The sequence below is a fragment of the Cyphomyrmex costatus genome, unplaced genomic scaffold (genome assembly GCF_001594065.2).
Source record: "Cyphomyrmex costatus isolate MS0001 unplaced genomic scaffold, Ccosl1.0 scaffold85, whole genome shotgun sequence".
Taxonomy (NCBI): Eukaryota; Metazoa; Arthropoda; class Insecta; order Hymenoptera; family Formicidae; genus Cyphomyrmex; species Cyphomyrmex costatus.
Window position 1 is genome coordinate 286,984 of NW_017280430.1, and position 18,208 is coordinate 305,191.

Genomic DNA, 18,208 nt, shown 5'->3' on the forward strand with positions numbered 1-18,208 from the left:
TTAATATCTTAACGTATCCATAGCTTATTAAAATCGAAGATGAACAGTTGATTAATTGCATTCTTTTGTCGGAATTTTTTGTTAAAAAGATTCGTTCTTTATTCATGACTTATTAACTCTGTGACTCTTGCAAAACGCGTCATCGATTTTGCGGTCAAATAATGCGTGCAATATTCTCTTTTTCTCATGTCTATATCATTCAACTCTAGTGTTGCATAAGTATACCATTCACGAGACAGTGCACTGCGTTGCAGTTGCAGACTCGACTAGGCGATTATACGTATGGTGATAAGTGACCTACTGCGGGTCTCGTCGTGTGCTTTAAACACACCGCGGGGAAGACGACGTTGAAATCCGTATCCCGCGACAAAACGTATTTGGGTTGATTCCATTTCGATAACGTCGACAAAAACGGTTCCTCGACGGAAACGAGATATTTTCGATGACGCGTGACAGTTTCGTGAACAGCGTGCGCAGATATGTCACGTCGCGATATCCGTTTGTCGGTGCCTTTGCGGCTGTTCTGTATCGATCACGCCCGTTCAGAATGCGAATGTGTGCAATATATACGGCGTGAAAAAGAAAGCTTGAAATTTCCATTAAGATCCTCATCGCGGAAGTTATTAATATTGAGAAGCGCCAAAGGAAGATAATTTATGCATCGTGCCGGTGTCCTTACTAGGTCTTTCGCGATAGAAACTGTCTGCACGATTTATGCAACTTTTGGTGGTGAAAATTGTGCGTTTACGTCAATATACAATTATTTCCTTCGATTTTACTTTACTCACCATAATGATAATGAATTCGATGCTTAATAATTATACGGACGAATACGTCTCAGACGCGTTGTGTGAGAAACTCGGAAAAAACATAAAAAGAAGAAAACTTATTAAGAAATTCTGAACGCAAATTTTTGGAACGTAAAATTTGAATATCGTTATCGAAATGTTAAAATTATAACAAATTCTTTGTGAGAAATTTATTAATAGCGCTGCGTTAAATAATACGCAGCAAAATAATATTTTAAATAATACGCGGTGAAACAGATATTTTTCAAATATTTCTTCAAAATATACAGTCATAAATATCGATATAAATTAATGCAGCATTCATTATAAAATAAATAAATTCGTAATTATATTTTAATAAAAATAAAGAATTATTATGAAAATTGCTGACACTCTATGATTCTTTCCAAATTAATTAACAAATGTTATGTTATAGGAACAAAAATGTTTGATCAAATTAACTTCTTATTCATATATTTTACTAAATCTTCAAGAGTATAAAAAATTTAATTATTTAATTAATTTATTCACTTGCCTTTTGCCTTATTCGAAGAGTCTCCTATGTCGACGAGAACATAGCCGTGTAAGAACGTGCTCTACCTAAGAGGTATGAACTACTGAATGTATCACGTCTGGAAGTAGTAGGAACTACTATGTGTCCGACTGACAGGTGGAACGTTACTCCTCTACTGACCCCCTATGGAAATGATCGATATATGGATGTAGCCACGTATGATTGAGTTGACACTATACAAATATTTCAGCATGTGTACACACATTACGTACGAAAGACCGTATGCGCATATTTGGCAGAAACAAAATTTCGCCGAATATAATTATCCTTGACTAGGATTTTGCAATATTTACAAGAGTTCGCTGATGGCGCAACAAGAATGAAAAAATTTTCTTTCCATCGATCGTGCATCGGTAGCTTCTTTCTTATACTGTAATTCAAAATTGATTCACGAGAACTATTATTTACGCAAACAGATGGAAATTGTGCCACTTTCCATCGTGTGATTGATTAATATCAGAAAGTACTCGTGGAAACGATAGACGTTTGTAATAAACGACGTTTTAAAATATTCAAACTACGTCGCCAATGACGTCCATCGGTATAAAGTCGCATGTGGATTTTCTGAGGATTGGGTCAGGTGCTTCCATCTCGCGATACTACACAAAGCACATATGGTAGACAGGTGTGTGTCAAGAATACATTTTTTTTTTTTATTATTTTACAGATAACTGAATAATAAAACGTTCCACGTCCCAACTAAGGCTAAGTCGTCTACGCGCGGAATCGCGGCACTCACTTTACGATTCGTTAATTCGAGCTCGATGGTGTTTAGTTACGTATACAGAGGTCGATCCGTCGTATACCGTCCGATCACGCCGGAACTCTAACTTACATGATTGACGGTAGACAGTTTTATTTCCTACGAAAATAATACACGCTCGCCTCTCTAAAACTCGATGCGGCACGTATACAGGAAGAAGAACTCGGGTGATCTGGAATGTGCGATACATCACAGCGCGCAATTGGAGAATACGGAGGAAGAGAAAAGGGAAAGAAGGAAAAGGACAAGTATATGGGAAGAACGAGGCCCGTTTTTGTCATCGTGTGCTCACTGCCTCGCTTGGAATTCCAAACCGAGACATTTTGATATTAAACTTCCGTCGCGGGAGAGACACAAAACGGCGGCTTACGTCGTCGACCTCACGTAGAACAAGAGATAAGGAGTGGCGGAATTCCGCGCATTGGGCGCCAATTTGTCCTCAAGTTCTCGCAGTGGGATCACGTGTACCGCCTCATCGTCGCACTCCAGCCATGTGACGCCCTGTTTATTTCGCTTAATACCACAACAGTCTATGCTACGACAGCCGATTCTATTCAGCAGCTGTTCCTTGTTCTCGTTTGTGCTGGGCTTGCTTCTGTACAAGTACTTGAGTATACCCGATGGTTTGTCTGAAGAGGAAGATGATGACGAGTTTGCGCTCGCGGTGCCAGCTTGGCTCGAATTCTGCCGCTTATTGTCGCGATCGCACTGAGAATACTCTGCGTACGTAGGTTCGTCAGGTAAACGTGTGTAAGCGACGTAATGCCCGGCGGTCATCGTTGCACCTTGATGCATTATAACCGAATACAATTTGTACACATGTCGCGTCTCCGTGCTACCGCCAGCTGTCGTCTCACGATTCTCATCGTTGTTACATTCCTCGCAGAAGCATTGCAAAGTAAGCGGCGTTGGCATGTGATTATTAATTTTCTCCATCGAACTAAAAAAGTAAATTTGACTGTAATCGCAATGCAAAATATTACAAAAGTTTTTCCATATAATAAATGTAAAGACTCAAAAGCAAAATTATATGTGTAATAAATTTCTTAAAGAAAACTAATTAGCAAAACATTTGTAATTTTAATGTAACTGCTACTTTTATGATTGTTATACACTTCAAAATATGCCAATATTTCGACATCTTTTAGAAACTTTGCTATATTTTTCTTTATATTGCTTCTTCGAGTTATTTATTACTTCTAATTATGTTGAAAGACGAGACTTACCCAGCAGCAGTAGAAAACCTCTTCAACTGTAAGATAAGGAGTCTAGGTAAGGAGGGAAAACATACGGCTCTACGAGCCTCATTATACCGTAGGCACCGTGCACACCAGTACTTATCCCTACCCCAAAGCAATTCACTAGTCACTACAGCGCGTTTGTATACCTCACTGCTATCCAATTCACTGTCATTGCCTATAAAGAAAAGTCACGTTACTATGAATTCCATCAGTTTATCCAAAGATGGAACAGCCGGGTCTAAGGCTATTAAATCTTAAAAGCTCCGCGCAATCAAAGAAATAGGGAATAGAGAATAAAGAATAGGATGTCGATTGTGTCTTGAAACGAGATAAAAGTTATAAAAGTGAATTTACTAGAATATTTATAATTCACTGGTCAAAACACCTAGTAAATTCACTTACTTTTGACTTTACTTCAAGATACATAATTGACTCGCTGTTCTTTATTCTCTTTGATTATACAAAGTACTTTGCACAAACTTAGAAAATATATCATAAGAGTTAAAAAGATATGAATAATAACAGACATCCCTTTGTTCTCACATGTATTAAGAACAGAAATTAAGTGCCCACCTTTCTCATTTGAACGATCGATGTCAATGGGAACGCATATATCACAAAAGGTCTCCTTTCTTTCCGTCACGTGTTCGCATTCGAGACATGTTGTGCGTAATAGGCTGATACCTTCAAAATTTTCAGAGATAAAACACTTCTTGCTTTCTGGCTTACGCATCCCAATCTCGCCGTTACTTTCCACAAATTCTGCGTGACCGTTCTCATACAGTCTCGTGGATCCTACAACGCAGTTTGTATTTGGCTGCGCAAAAGATACCGAACTCCCCCTGCTCGTAATCTTCTTCTTCTTTCTGGACTTACGAATGCTTCTCTTCCCAGAATTGCTGCTCTCTGATAGTGTATCTGTCGACGAGTGATTTGAGGTAAATTCAGAAAAACCACCGTTGCTTTGACCAAATTGGCTCTCTCTGTATCTGACCAATAATTGAAAAGTCTCCCTGATATTATCAAGCAAACAGACCAGCAGCTCGTGAGCATCCTGCTGCTGATTTCCTTCGAATATTGGATTTACTTCTCTGCAATAAAATCAGTGTAAAAGCAATATAAATATGAAATACAACATTTTGACATCGGTATGTATACCTAAGAGCTTGTAAAAAGGCATCTGGTTGATACGGTTCGCTATTCTCTCTTACTTCTGATGCTCGTAGTGCCATAAAGAGTTCGTGTAATTTTTCAGTGGCTATTTGAATACGTGGTTTATTGGCTTCTGATGTTGACCCAGCTAATGCCAATAAATCTTTACTGCTCCAACTACGACTACTGCTTGATGTTAGTGATACACTGGTTCTACCTAATGAGGAAGATTTGGCCTACGAGAAACATTATTGACAATTCAAAATTTGGATTAACGCATATATAAATAAAATAATTTCCCTTTGAAACAAATTAATGTTTTAGTATTTACTTTTGTCTGAAGTTGCTTGTCATTTAGGTTAGACAAGTCAGTGGCTAAATGATGTAAATTGTGCAAAAAGGAAGGCGCAAATCTTAAAGTATACAATACACTATTGAGGAAGCAAGTATTTCCTAGATTACATAAAGTGGCTATCTTCAATCCTTCCGAATTGGTACCAGACATGTCGTAGCTTCCATCCTGATGATTACTCAGCTGATTTCGATAGCCATTCAACATTTTGCTTGCTGTACCTTTATAGAACGAAGGTATAATAAAAAATATATTTCAACGAAATTATATAACATCCAATAAAAGTTTCAACTAACAACATAATATCAACGTCATTATTTTTCTCAGCAATAAATGTAACATATGTTGTACGTAATAGTTATATTGTTGAGTAAAATTATAACACTGATGTTATGCTATCATGACTCTGTATGCATTAGGTAATTATCAATGCAATAATGTAGTGAACACCAACTAATGATAATATTATGTCAATGTTATAATTTTACATTCAACAATACAAATTAAAATAACATATGTTGTACATAACAGTTATATCCTATATGGCATACTTTACCAATAAACAAAGATATAGGGACATTTGTAGAACGTTTATGCTTTATAGGATTATTGAGTGGAACAGAGGTTTATACTGTATGTCATGTCAGATTGGTGAATGAATTATCGCGATGTTATGTTACTGTTACTTTATGTTTACTGGGTAATTATTAATAAAATATCATTAATAAATGGAAATAAATAAGAATCATACGTACTAAGTGTAAAACCTGTTCTATCCAAAAGGCCCCCTCTTGTGGATGTAGGAGGGGGCTGTGGGACCACAACGGAAATTGCACGTCCGCGGCCCGACAGGGACAAGCAGAACTTCTTTCTAGGAGGAACTGAGCGTTTATCTGCGTCTTCCTCCGTTTCTAATACTGTCATCTTCTGTTAACCTAAAACCACGTTACCATGCCCTATATCTCTCGTTTCGTCGAACAGACGGACGAGGAACGAGTTCCACGTGCACAAGCCATTTTCCGTTAATCTAACTTCGCATACGCTTACCGAGAATCTGCGGTTTTACGTGAACCTCGATCGAGACAATCGGTCGACCGCGTCTCAACGCGGACGCGGGATCGCGTCGCGAGAAATGTCAAAGTGCGTTTTTACTCACGTGTGGTCGAGGAGAGAAGTCATGGAACGCGAACAGGATCGTTTGTTACAACGTTGCTAATGGTGCCGGGTACCTACAGCAGGAGAATAACGGATACGATTGCCCGGAAACTCGCCGCAAGCTGCATGATCCCGAATGTCTGAACTAGCGTCCTAAATTAGTGAATCCCCCTCGGGTTCACGCCGCTCGCTGGCTCACTTCACCTTCACCCCCGCCGATTCTACGAGTCAACCAGTCAACTTCACACGACGCATCAACTAGAACACGGCACTCGGGGCGGGGGAGGGGGGACTTTGTACCAATGGCACGTCGCGATCGAGAACGTGCGCACATACGGAGCCAATTAGATTCGCTGCATCGACAAGATCACCGACAAGATGCTATTAAAGACCGTCAACCCTAGACAAATTTTCGTCTTACAAAAAGACCCAGAAACAGACGTCTAATAAGATGTCATGACATCTTAAAATTCGTGAGATATTTTTGGAATATCTGAATGACGTCTGAAAGATATCTTTTGGAAAAGTCTTCAAGACGTCTCTTTTAAGACGTCTTTTGGATGTCTTTCAGAGCCCCTAAAACCTAAAACCTGGAGGTAATTGAAGAACGCCGACATTATCGATAATTGATACATATTTGTGATTATCAACATAAATATTTGGCTAATACATTATATTGAATTCATAATATTTTATAATATAAGTGCTCCATAAATAAGTATGCTTACTTTTAATGCTATAGTATCTTATATATTGCCGCGTGAAATTACTTTTTTTTCTTTTACAGTTATCATCTCTATTGATAATTGAACTTGAATGATATATAATATTAAAATCACAATTTTAAAGAGAAATCGAGTATTATTGAGTTTTATTTGAGTTTCAAGTGCATGTATATATACGCGTCTATGAAATTAATAAAACATAAAATTAATACTATTATATTGTCAGTTTCTTAGCCAGAATTCTCATACGAAAAACAGCGCTCGGTGTCAAAGTTGGTTGTCTCTATAAGGATCCGAGTCAATAAAAGTACTTTTTATTTCAAACAATATATACTTATATTTTTAACGTTAGAGCACCTAATAAAAATTGACGCTTGATATTCATCGTGAAATTTTAATACCAAAAATGAGCGTCAAGCGTTAGCATAAAATCGCACTTTCTTGAAGCAAGGTAACAATAAGATGAATTTACTAAAACAATTTACTACATTTTAAAATGTTTCTATATTACATATTTCGAGTAAAATTTTCTTCGGAGAGGGGACGTTTTGAAATGTAGCCTAAGCGTCGAACAATATTCCGCGTTCGGCAGAATGTTCATTTTGCAACTGTTGGAAGTTTTCTTCGTCGATTTTGAAATACAAAATTATTCCTTCAGATCTAAAAGCATAATTCAATCAGTAGATACTGGAAAAAAAAAAAAACTCGCAACAGTTGCAAAGTTGCTTTTTCTGTCGAACGCAGCCATCGTGTTGAGCGCGATCGATAAAATTTGCCGGGAAGATCAACGAGAGGGATTTCAAAACGCCGCGCCTTCGTCGCCATTACATCGTAGCAGTCACGTGATCGAACGTGCGCGACACGATGCGCGATCGGCACGAAACGAGGACGGCGAGGGGTTGAGGAACGGATAGCGCATGCGCCGGCAGATCCCGCTCGCGAGATGAATCATTTCTGGCCAATCAACATCGGCGTAGCAGCGTGTTTCGTGATGTCAACACCGGCGCTCAGGTGCTTCCGGTACTGACCAGATTGATGCGCCCCGTCTGTGTCGCTACGCGCCTTCGTGTATCGCCAGTTCCTCTGGCGCTGCTCTGCCGCTCTGCGCGCATTTGCTGACACAGTGTCGTCGATACCACTACACAGTACAAGTATAAGCCGCGTAAACGACGATAGGTACAAAAATCGCGAACTGTTTTTATAATTGATACCACGAACTTGCGGGCTCTGTGTCTGTGGCGTTCGTTCGATCGCTCGAGGCATCGCCAAATCGTTCGCGACACCGTCGGCTTCCCGCGCGTTAAGCAACCGCTGCCGGTCGTGCCGAGGTGCCCCCCCCGATATAGCTGCGTCCCCGTGCCGCACGCGAGACCGCCTGAAATCAGGTAAGTCCACCCCCACGCTCTATTGTTGCCGTCATTGCGACCGTCTTGGCCGTCGTCGCTCCCTCGTGCACGAGGAAAGAAAAAGAGAGAGAGAGAGAGAGAGAGAGAGAGACGCACGCACGCCTCCGACGGTGGAATCGCGTCACGCCGAGACGGTGCCCGTCTCGGGCATCTCCACCACGCCGTCGCGATCCGTCCTGTCCGACGGATCCTCGACGCCGCGTCTCTGCGTTGGCGTGTTCCTGTACAGGTCATCGGGAAACATCGCCATGCTTGCGCGAGCGACCGGGCGCGACCGCGCGCTCTCTTTCTCTCTTCTCTCTCTCTCTCTCTCTCTCTCTCTCTCTGTCTGTCTTTTTATCTCCCTCTCCCATCGTATCCGCGCTCTCTCGTCGGCGTGCTCTCTGTCTCGCGCCTCTCACGATCCTCTTCCTCGTCCCTTTTTTTTTTGTTTCGTCCTGCTCCACGAACAGGACGAGGATGCGTGGGAGAAATGGACTCTCCGTTCGGAGTTGAGAAACACGTGCTTTGCAGGATACTCCGAGTGACTCTTGAGTCCCTAGCGCGGTTTAGGATCGTAGGAAGAGAGACAAAGAAAGAGAGCTCGAAGAGGGGAAGAGGGGGGTGGGGAGAGGGAGGGAGAGAGAGAGAGAGCGGAGAGGAAAAGAGAGAGGTGGTGGCATGCGAAAATTTTGCCATGCGCTTCGCTGAGCTACGCGCGTCGCCAATCCCTTTGTGTTTGCCGCATGTATCGCTCCGATTATTTGCGCGCTGCGTAAAGAGACGGGATTTTTGGGAGGGCTCGAGGGATTAATCCCCCGCGAGGTCACACCGGCGATGCTTCCAGAGCCCAAGGGCACATCCCCTCTCTCTCCTCTCCTTTCCCCCTCCTTCCCATGGATTTTGCTGGCAAAGGGAAAATGCAACCGCGTGTATATCCTACCTGGGATTCGGAGAACTCGAAGATTCCACGGGCCACCGTAATTTTTCTCCACGTGGAAAATAATTCGACGCTAGTAGTACAGGCATGAATAAATCAGCCAGTAATTTAAATTCGATTAGAAATGGAATCATAAAAGATTCATGAGTTATAAAATATATAGTCCGTTTATACAATGCATTGACTATATCTATATAACGTATGTGTGCGTGCGTTTAATATATTCTCAAAATATCTGTGACGACAATGCCTTAAATGATGAATTTTATTTCTTTTGTATTGACAATATCAATTTTAAGTCGCTGACTTACGTACATGATTAATTATTGCATTTTGAAACAAATTTTATGAATTTATTTTTCATAATTTATATGCATAATGAATTATATTTCTATTCGATTATTTATTATAATAAGAATGCCTTGAGTTTTCGGAAAAATACTATTTCATTAATATGTTTTGAGAGAGATATCATATAATCAATACATTATAATTTTATTGAAATTTGAAAGGATTATAATATATTTAAATATTATAAATTATATTTAAAAATGTATTTAAAAATGCCTTGCTCGCAAATCTATTAATTTGTTTTTAATCCACAATTTTTTATGTTTTAATTATATCGTGCTCCCTCTAACAAAAATGTATTTTTCTTTGTTTCAGATATCTGCCTTAATAATTTTAAGATTTTACATTTGAACGTTTAGTTTGCTGTTTCCAGCGAAAAAATATTCTAGAAGTTAAAAAGTAAAAAGATGGTCATGGAGGCATCTCCCTCTCCACAAAGTGTCGGTCGTGAGTTCGTCCGACAGTATTATACATTGCTGAATCAGGCACCTGCCCATCTCCACAGGTGATGTTGTCTAAGTTATATTTTTTCTATTTAATCTTTGCCATAGATTTTTCCAGTCAGTTGTAACCAGTTCAAATTTTATTTAAAAAATAATAATGAATTAATAATAGTAAACAGAGCTAATATATATATATATATATATATACATATATATATGTATAGATGTTTTTCAACTATTGCACATAAGTCTCCTCTAACGTTTTCTTTCATAATATTTAGGGTTTTTTTGACCATGCTTCACACTAGACATGTGTGTTAGTAAGTTTATATTTCAGTTTCTTATAAATCTAGCCACATATTATTATGGAGTAATATATTAACACCTTAGGGTGCTTCCCTATAACAATTGGAATTTCGAAAAACGGAATCTTGGAAAAGTAATACGACCAATCAGAATCATTCGTTATATAATGTGCTGAACTCTAATTGGTCGTATGACTTTCCTGAGATTTCGTTTTCTGAAATTTCAATTGTTATGGAGAAGCACTCTAAGGAACAGAATCGAATCCGGGATTTGCAAATTATAGGTTTATTCACGTTGTTTCAAATAAAAAAAATTTTGCACTTTAAGTGAGATAAATATATTCGATTGTTGATAGAGAAAGTGAAGATGCTAAATGCAAAAAGTGCAAGCAACGCAAACTAAGTCTATTGCTCTTACACGGAGCCACGCGTTATTCTCTACAAGAACATTTTTCGAACGCCTCAATAATTATTGTAAATTTTATGATTAGGTTCTACAATCAACATTCTTCCTTCGTGCACGGCGGATTAGATTCTAATCGAGAGTGTACCCCGGCGATCGGCCAAAAACAAATACATCAGAAGATTCAACAATTGAACTTTCGCGATTGCCATGCCAAAATAAGCCAAGTTGATTCTCAGCTTACTCTTGAAAATGGAGTCGTTGTCCAGGTAAATTACATCAACTTAATATAAGATGAGAATTTAACGTAAACATTAGAAATGATTGATATGATTATAATTGTATTTTAATTAATATTTTAATTAATTTTTAATAGAATTATTAGCAGAAATGTTTTAGTATGCATTAAGATATTGAATATATCATCTTTACGAAGTATTATTAAACTTTTTAGCAACTCGCTTTTTAAATAACATTTACGCTTTGATTTACTTAAAATATCATTTTTAAATCTAGCATCTAATATTGATAACTTCAATAAACATAATTATTGCTTATAACATATTCCTGTTCTATTATCATGTAGGTATCTGGAGAACTGTCTAACGCCGGTCAACCAATGCGTCGATTCACTCAGACTTTCGTATTGGCTGTGCAAGCACCTAAAACTTACTACGTGCACAATGATATCTTCCGTTATCAAGACTTGATATTCCCCGAAGAGGATGAGGCTGACGTGAGTGCTGGGGATAGTGGTGAAAGCGGCGAAAGAGAAGTGGAGGAAATTGGCCGATCTGAACCTGAGGAAGATGAACATCAAACTCAGGCGCAGCAACTATCAGCTCCTGCTCAACCTGCTGAGCAACCAGCTCAACCGCCTCTCATTCCGACTCAGCAACCTCCGCTGCAGCAACAGCAGCCGATGTATTATGCTGCACCACCTCAACCACATGTTAGTATAACAAACATAACGTAAAGGAAGTTAAATGATATCGAACAGCTTACGTTTTTTCAAGATTTTATTTTTTTGGATGGCAAAAATTAAGTACAATATGCATAATATGAAACGTTATTGTTGTATCAAAATTTTTATTATAATCATATTTTTCTTAATATAAAAATAGCATAAATTTTTATGTTTTTAAATGTCATTACATTTTCTTGTTTTTTTTTTTGGTAAATTAGAAGATAGTATTGGACAGAAATATTTATAAGAAATAAATGAAAACCTTTATTCACAGGTCCCACTGTTATCTATGCATGGTTTTAACCTTATCTCTTGCTTCAATAGCTTTTAATCTATCTCCTAATATACTTTTCGGAATATTGTTTTCTTCCCTCTCTATTGTCTTATCTCTTATTTTCTTAACAATTTACTATTTTCTTCTTCTCTTTGCCCTTTTATCTATTCTATATTTACCTAGAACAAAATACAGTCATCAAAAGAAAGGTTGTCTGACACTCAAATGACGCGCAATGAAAAAACAACTTGTGAAACAAAATAAAACGAGAAAGATCTTAAATCCGCTATTTAAAAAATATATGCTATTTATACTAGTGAATTAAAAATGAAATTTGGCTTATAATGTAATGATATGATTGATTGTTAAAGTTAACTTTATATCAGCATGAACAACGGCTATACAACAAAATACACAACTCACAAACAATAAACTGCCTCTATTCTTCATATAGAGAAGTCTTGCTCTCACATACAAGTGAATTTGCTTGATAAATGCTGCCACAGGCTAAAATTATGAACAATTCTTATCTGATACTATTTGACCTTTTATTGCTATTACAGTCGAAAAATTATAAGAGTTTTAAAGTTGCAAACATATTGTATAATACATATAGTTTTTTTTCTGTATGCTCAGGTTTAAATTAGTACAGAATCAAGTATTTTTTAGATTTTATTATAATTTATCATGTTATGCAATTTTCTATTTTTTGTTTTGTTTTTACTGATTAGGTTCATACAGTAATACAGCAAGTGCTAAACGGAGCAGTGCATGAGGAAGTGATTAATCAACAAACATCACAACAACAGCAGCAGCAGCAGCAACAGCAACAACAGCAGCCACAACAACAACCGCCGCCACCGCCTCCTGCACAGCAACATTCATTTATAACCGAACCAGCTGCTCAAACCACATTCGTACAGGAAGCAGAGCTAAGCAATGGTGAGCAGCCACAACAGCAAAGTGAGAATGAGCCACAGGTCCAAACAGAGGAGAGGAGTGAGCAGCCTGAGACAGAAGCATTTACTGCATCCGCACAAGAGACCGAACCTGAACAGGTATCCAGCGCTACTATCAACAGCAGCGGACCCAAGACGTATGCTAATTTGGTAAAGTCTTTCCCAAGCGGTCCCACTGGTGCTACTAGCCCACAAGCTCCTAAATTATCCATGTCTCCAGTAAGTTTTGTTTCGCGTAATGTCATTTTTACAATATGAAAAAACGAATGAATAAATTTCTGTTTCTTTACAGCCACCTATGACGAATCTACGTCTGGACGACAGATCGCCATTGCATCCTGCAAATAACGGGCCGTCGTCTATGTCTGTGTCCAATAATGTATCTACGGTTCACCAACAGGCGCATCGAGTGGGCGGAAATCAACCACCACAACAACAGCAGCAGCATCCTCAGCAGCAACGGGTTCCAAGAGGGGGATTAGTTCAAAGAGGTAAAAAGAACTGGGAACTAGTACAAAGGGGACTAATACAAAGGGGACAAGGTAAAAAAAAAGAAGATAAGATAATTTAGAAGGCAGAATATAAACTTCCATATTTAAAGTAATATGGAAATGAATTCTTTTGGCCACACATTCTTATCTTGATTATTTTTATATTAATTACTTTTTAATTACTTAATTTCTTATTTTTCTTCTTTTTTAATAGTAAATTTCTTGTTTTTCATGTAATTACATGATTATATATCTTAGATGGAGAACGTCGTGGCACAAGATTAGGACAATACAGTGACGCTCATCAATTGTTCTTGGGTAACTTACCACACAACGCTTCTGAAAATGATTTGCGTCAAGTATTCGAACGTTATGGCAGAGTTGCTGAATTACGCGTGCACAGTAAATCAAATGACAGATGTAAAGGTCCCCAAGGTGGAAATAATACCGCTCGAGTACCTAATTATGGATTTATCACGTTTGAGGATCAACAGGTTGTGACCAAGGTGTTAAACTCCTTGGTAAGTTTGTCTCCTAGATATATATTATATAGTGTCTCGTTTAATAGAGACGGAACTTGTTGCTTTTATTATGATTTTAGCCTATCTATTACCCTGACGAAAGTGGACAGAAATTGAATGTGGAAGAAAAGAAGGTAAGACCCAGGCCCATGTTAGATGGTAGTGGTGGCAGATTGAATTCAGGCGATGGTGGCATGCGCTCTATGGGCGGTCAACAGCAGCAACAGCAACAGCAACGTGGACCAGGTAATTTCTAGACTGTTCTTTTTTAATTTAGTAATTTTTTAAGTAAAATTTTTTCATTTTTGCTAATTCATTATTGATTTAATTCAGGTGGACCCGGAGGTGTAATGAGAGGTGGACAGCATGGTGCACGAGGTGGCCGTGGAGGTTTTTCGCGAGGTGGTGACGGTGGTAGGGGTGGTGGCATGCGACAGCCGGGTAATCCGAGTAATCCTGGCTATCAAAATCGTCGCTAATATCGACCACACTATGCAACAACCCCCCTCTAATTTCGTCTCTACTGAATAAAGTCACCGGTACCATACACATCTGTCATCTTCATTTCAAGAAGCGGAATTCAAGACTATTTCATATTTCGCACGACCTCGTCACTGACGCCAATCTTATGCTTAAACGTCGCTTGCAACGTTCGTCAAGCAACAGCAACAACCGACTTTAACTGATGTAGCTCAAAAAAGAATCGTACGAAATATGAGCTCGAACATGAATGGCGTGCTAATCGAAGTCTCGACCGAAGGTTGCTTCTCACACAAGACTTTGAGTTTAATGGTGTGTGTATTTGAAATCATTGGTCAGGCAGGCGATGATCATTGGTTCGAATTCGTCCTTCGTACATCGACAATCGGGCAATCTCACAGGACTGCGACGCGAAGTTCTCATATGCAATCATAGACACATACATATACATACACGTGCAACCGTGCGACAAGAAGAGCATATAGGAGAACGTTGTTGGAGTGTGACAAATTTTAGTGCAAACGGAAAAAGGCAACGGAACGTGATCTGAAATCGGGGAAATTGTGTCGGAACTCTGTGAGGCGATTTCAGAGCAGTGCGCAACATTCGTCACTCCGCGCGTTTCCTCCGGTTCGCCAAATCGCAGGACGAAAAGGCAACGGAGCGAATTCCGGTGCACACACACAAAGCGCGCGCGCATACATACACACACACACACAAATACATACACACAACCATACACATATCACATAACCAAGCAAGATCGAAGCGAATGAAGGAGCGTCGCTGTGACATGCATAAATCTCATACGCTTTTGAGTCGACTCATCAACCACTAACGAAAACGTCCCGTTGCCCCAAGGGAAGAATCAACGTAGATAAAAATCTCACAGAACAAATCGTTACGAAACGACTACAGGATCCCAAGACTATGTCCCGGTTGCACGCAGCAGAAAAAATTAATAAAAGGAAAGGCGACAGTTTCTTTTCTTCTACGATCTTCTCCTTTATTTATATTACTGATCATCGATTGATCGGTGTCGATCGTAGACAGGACAATGCTTCTAACCTGCAGTAACTGGTCTCGCCGTTTTCCTCGCTCCATCCACATGCAATCCTGACCGCGTCACGTTGCAGTTCGGAACTTTTTGTTCGTGCCTATCTTATTCCTGGTCTTACCTTCCTTCCCTATCCCTTTTCTTCTAGAAACACATCTTTCTGCGCTACTCTGTTCTTTCTTCTAAACTCTTTCTATTCTAGCATCTACCTCCCTTTTCCTTCACATACATACTTATTATTACTTTCGTTAGATAAAATTAATAAGGATCGCGCACGTGCATGGTCTGACGTTGTATCGCCCGATCGCTAAATTATCAGTTGCATGATAGCGTTTTCACAAGAGTCAATAATGTCTCCTGGTAATCACAGAATTCGTACTACGCCAAGCATTAAATGTGAGCATTAAAACTGTAATCGGCTCGAAGCGTGGAAATGCGTCCAACGTAGGAACAGAACATTTTCGTGCTATGTGAGCAACATCTTTTTTGGAATATTACGCCACTAATTTCTTTCTAAACAATATTATCTGTTCACATTTTTTGACGAAGTACATTCGTATGTTGTAGACTGCTTAGAGTATGAAGCAAAACAAGAGTTCTAGTCAGCAACGCTCACAAGCAATACACGAGAAGAGTCCTGTGATTATTAGAGATTGGGCGATGCGTGTGTCTTCTCCTGGCCTATCAGCCTTCATTCCTTTACAAAACCAACGGAATTTTGGAAGCGAATGGAAATTTGCGCGATATTGTTATAGAAAGTAATGTCAAGCAAATTTTTAATTTTCCATTTTTATATTTTTGAAAAACGAAAAAGGCATTAAAAATTTGCGTTTGACAATAAGTGGTGATAAAGAGAAAGAGAGAAATAGACAGAGATGGAGAGAGATAGAACGAGGCTGCGTTCGGGTAGAGCGCTATCATCGCTATTTATGTAGTGCTATTCTTGTCTCACGTCTAATGAACGATGAAGATAGAATAACACAAATAGCACTAATAGCGTCTCTCCGAATCCAACCCGAGAGAGAGGGAGAGCGAGCGAGAGAGAGAGAGAGAGAGAGAGAGAATGAGAGAGAGAAAATTTAGTTTGTATTTTTCGTCGTGTGATCAAGATCATCGTGGAGATTGTTAATGTAGATCACGCACGAGCGCGACTCCACATCCGTAGTAGTAGTTTGTAATATTGAAATGAAAAAAGTAAAAAAAATCTCGTCGCGATGCCCCGCGTCTGAGACACGGCGACCGCGCCCCCTCTTCGGGGGCCCTGCCTCGATTAACGTTAATTTTTTTTAAGCATGCACTCTAGGGATTAATATTCGTCATGTAGTATTATACGCGATGTTAGTGTCTCGTTTAACAAGACTCGGGACAGTGACGACGTAACGATGACGATGACAGACTGACAAGTGACAATGATATAATGACAATGGCGGCAATGATAACGCGGCCGCTCTGACGCAGACGCGGACAAAGGGATAGGTTTCGCGTGGCTGCGATTTGCTTTTTTTTTCGGCAAGTAATTAAAAATAAATAAAAACGAACGAGCATCTCGAATATGCGTTCTCGTTGTATAACATTTCGCAACTTTTAAGCCTATCTTTCCGTTATTAGGTATTATAAAAAAAAAGCGCTGCGTAGGAAGTAATGAAGGTTCGACCGAAGTTTTAAATCCTATTCCTTTATAAGTTAGTTTAGTAACGCGCGGAAACGTATTTCCGAAGTTTTGTCGGTAGTTATCACGTAATTGGCATACTTTAATATTGTTAAAAAAATACGAAAAAAAAAAGAAAAATTGATCATTAAATCTGAACTAGAAATATACAGGATGGAGCACTCAACTTTATCACTTCTCTCTTCCTTGCGACAAAATTTTGCGTATGTAATTATGAAAGAGAGGATTGCAAAATTAAGATAGATCACTTTCATGTCCCTTTCATTCAATTACAATAATTTTATTGTAACATAAAAATTTAGGTTTACTTGGGCTACTAACAACCATCTTCGAGAATATCTTTTTTTGTATTTTCGAAACATCATTGTATAAACATATTTATATCTTTACATGAAGCCCTCTTTACCATCCCGTAAAACATACCAAGAGCACGTTGTGATCGCATTATTCATTACAGACTCTTTTAACACTTCGACTGAAATTTCACCTGCAATTTCTTGGAAACCATGGCATTCTGATAAAGATTAAGAATTTTACCTCTCACTTCAGTCACGTTTCGAATGACAAATACGAATTAAAATATTATAAGAGTCATTCGCGTTCATAAGTGCCATAATTCCCAAGAATATATGAATATCATGCACATAACTGTAAAATATAGCAGTCAAAGTGTTAAAGAAGAAATTAAATACTTGAATATAGTATGGTGATATTAGATACAGCTCATGCTCAGTTAAGGCAAAATTTTTGCAGTGACTTGCACTTTGTTTAGCATATATATATATATATTTATCGCTTTAACGAGATTTAAATTAATACTGCAATGGTAAAATGTTTCTCTTTTCACGGTATGTGAGAAATAAATGTGACATTAGAAAGAGAGATTTCAAGACATTTGAAGCGCCACAGCAGCTTCACAACTTTGTATACATATGTAGAGCATATTTAAACGAATATTTGTATGGCTAAGCGAGAATTGTCATTCTTATCTAGATCCTCTTGTACATTAAACGGTAAACCATCTCCATCTTTTTTATCCCAACTTAAGATCGATTATTCATTCGACACTTGTTTATCAATCAGCGCAATCGTGCAAACGTAGAAAGAGAGAAAGAGTATTTTGAGCTGATCGATATATAGTTGTTTAATATTTGAAATCGCAGATTATTACTTCCGATTTTCGCGTGCCACCTAATACAGTATAAAATATTAC

General features: G+C 38.7%; 2 protein-coding genes across 4 annotated transcripts; one reads left to right on the plus strand and one right to left on the minus strand.

The window, feature by feature from the left end:
- Positions 1 to 1,994: 1,994 nt before the first annotated feature.
- Usp1 (ubiquitin specific protease 1) lies at positions 1,995 to 6,267 on the minus strand. Of its 2 annotated transcripts, XM_018549650.1 has the most exons (8): positions 6,027 to 6,267; positions 5,626 to 5,805; positions 4,850 to 5,091; positions 4,525 to 4,754; positions 4,243 to 4,457; positions 3,940 to 4,161; positions 3,352 to 3,541; positions 1,995 to 3,065 (listed from the first exon to the last, which is right to left on the minus strand). In XM_018549650.1, the coding sequence occupies exons 2-8, from the start codon at positions 5,792 to 5,794 to the stop codon at positions 2,492 to 2,494; spliced, it is 1,842 nt and encodes a 613-aa protein (XP_018405152.1). In that variant the 5' UTR covers positions 5,795 to 5,805; positions 6,027 to 6,267; the 3' UTR covers positions 1,995 to 2,491. The 2 variants fall into 2 exon arrangements, with proteins under 2 accessions (XP_018405152.1, XP_018405151.1); XM_018549649.1 differs by having other exon boundaries at positions 3,940 to 4,457.
- Positions 6,268 to 9,798: 3,531 nt separating this feature from the next.
- Positions 9,799 to 17,964, plus strand: rin (ras GTPase-activating protein-binding protein 2). Of its 2 annotated transcripts, XR_001940955.1 has the most exons (9): positions 9,834 to 9,931; positions 10,666 to 10,846; positions 11,164 to 11,529; positions 12,550 to 12,996; positions 13,070 to 13,268; positions 13,527 to 13,789; positions 13,870 to 14,035; positions 14,123 to 15,796; positions 15,894 to 17,964. XR_001940955.1 is itself a non-coding variant. In XM_018549673.1 (8 exons), exons 1-8 carry the CDS (start codon positions 9,834 to 9,836, stop codon positions 14,266 to 14,268), a joined length of 1,866 nt encoding a protein of 621 aa, XP_018405175.1. In that variant the 5' UTR covers positions 9,799 to 9,833; the 3' UTR covers positions 14,269 to 17,964. The 2 variants fall into 2 exon arrangements, 1 of the variants encoding a protein (XP_018405175.1); XM_018549673.1 differs by having other exon boundaries at positions 9,799 to 9,931; positions 14,123 to 17,964.
- Positions 17,965 to 18,208: the final 244 nt, after the last annotated feature.

What these genes read in the sequence shown, in the direction of transcription:
- rin (XM_018549673.1), top strand. Translation starts at nt 9,834, where the DNA reads ATGGTCATGGAGGCATCTCCCTCTCCACAAAGTGTCGGTCGTGAGTTC. An exon ending in AAAATGGAGTCGTTGTCCAG is followed by an intron (nt 10,847 to 11,163) that starts GTAAATTACATC and finishes ATTATCATGTAG; the next exon opens with GTATCTGGAGAACTGTCTAA. An exon ending in CTAAATTATCCATGTCTCCA is followed by an intron (nt 12,997 to 13,069) that starts GTAAGTTTTGTT and finishes GTTTCTTTACAG; the next exon opens with CCACCTATGACGAATCTACG.
- Usp1 (XM_018549649.1), bottom strand. Translation starts at nt 5,794, where the DNA reads ATGACAGTATTAGAAACGGAGGAAGACGCAGATAAACGCTCAGTTCCT. An exon ending in CGATCGTTCAAATGAGAAAG is followed by an intron (nt 3,542 to 3,939) that starts GTGGGCACTTAA and finishes TTTTCTTTATAG; the next exon opens with GCAATGACAGTGAATTGGAT. An exon ending in AGGTTTTCTACTGCTGCTGG is followed by an intron (nt 3,066 to 3,351) that starts GTAAGTCTCGTC and finishes TTACTTTTTTAG; the next exon opens with TTCGATGGAGAAAATTAATA.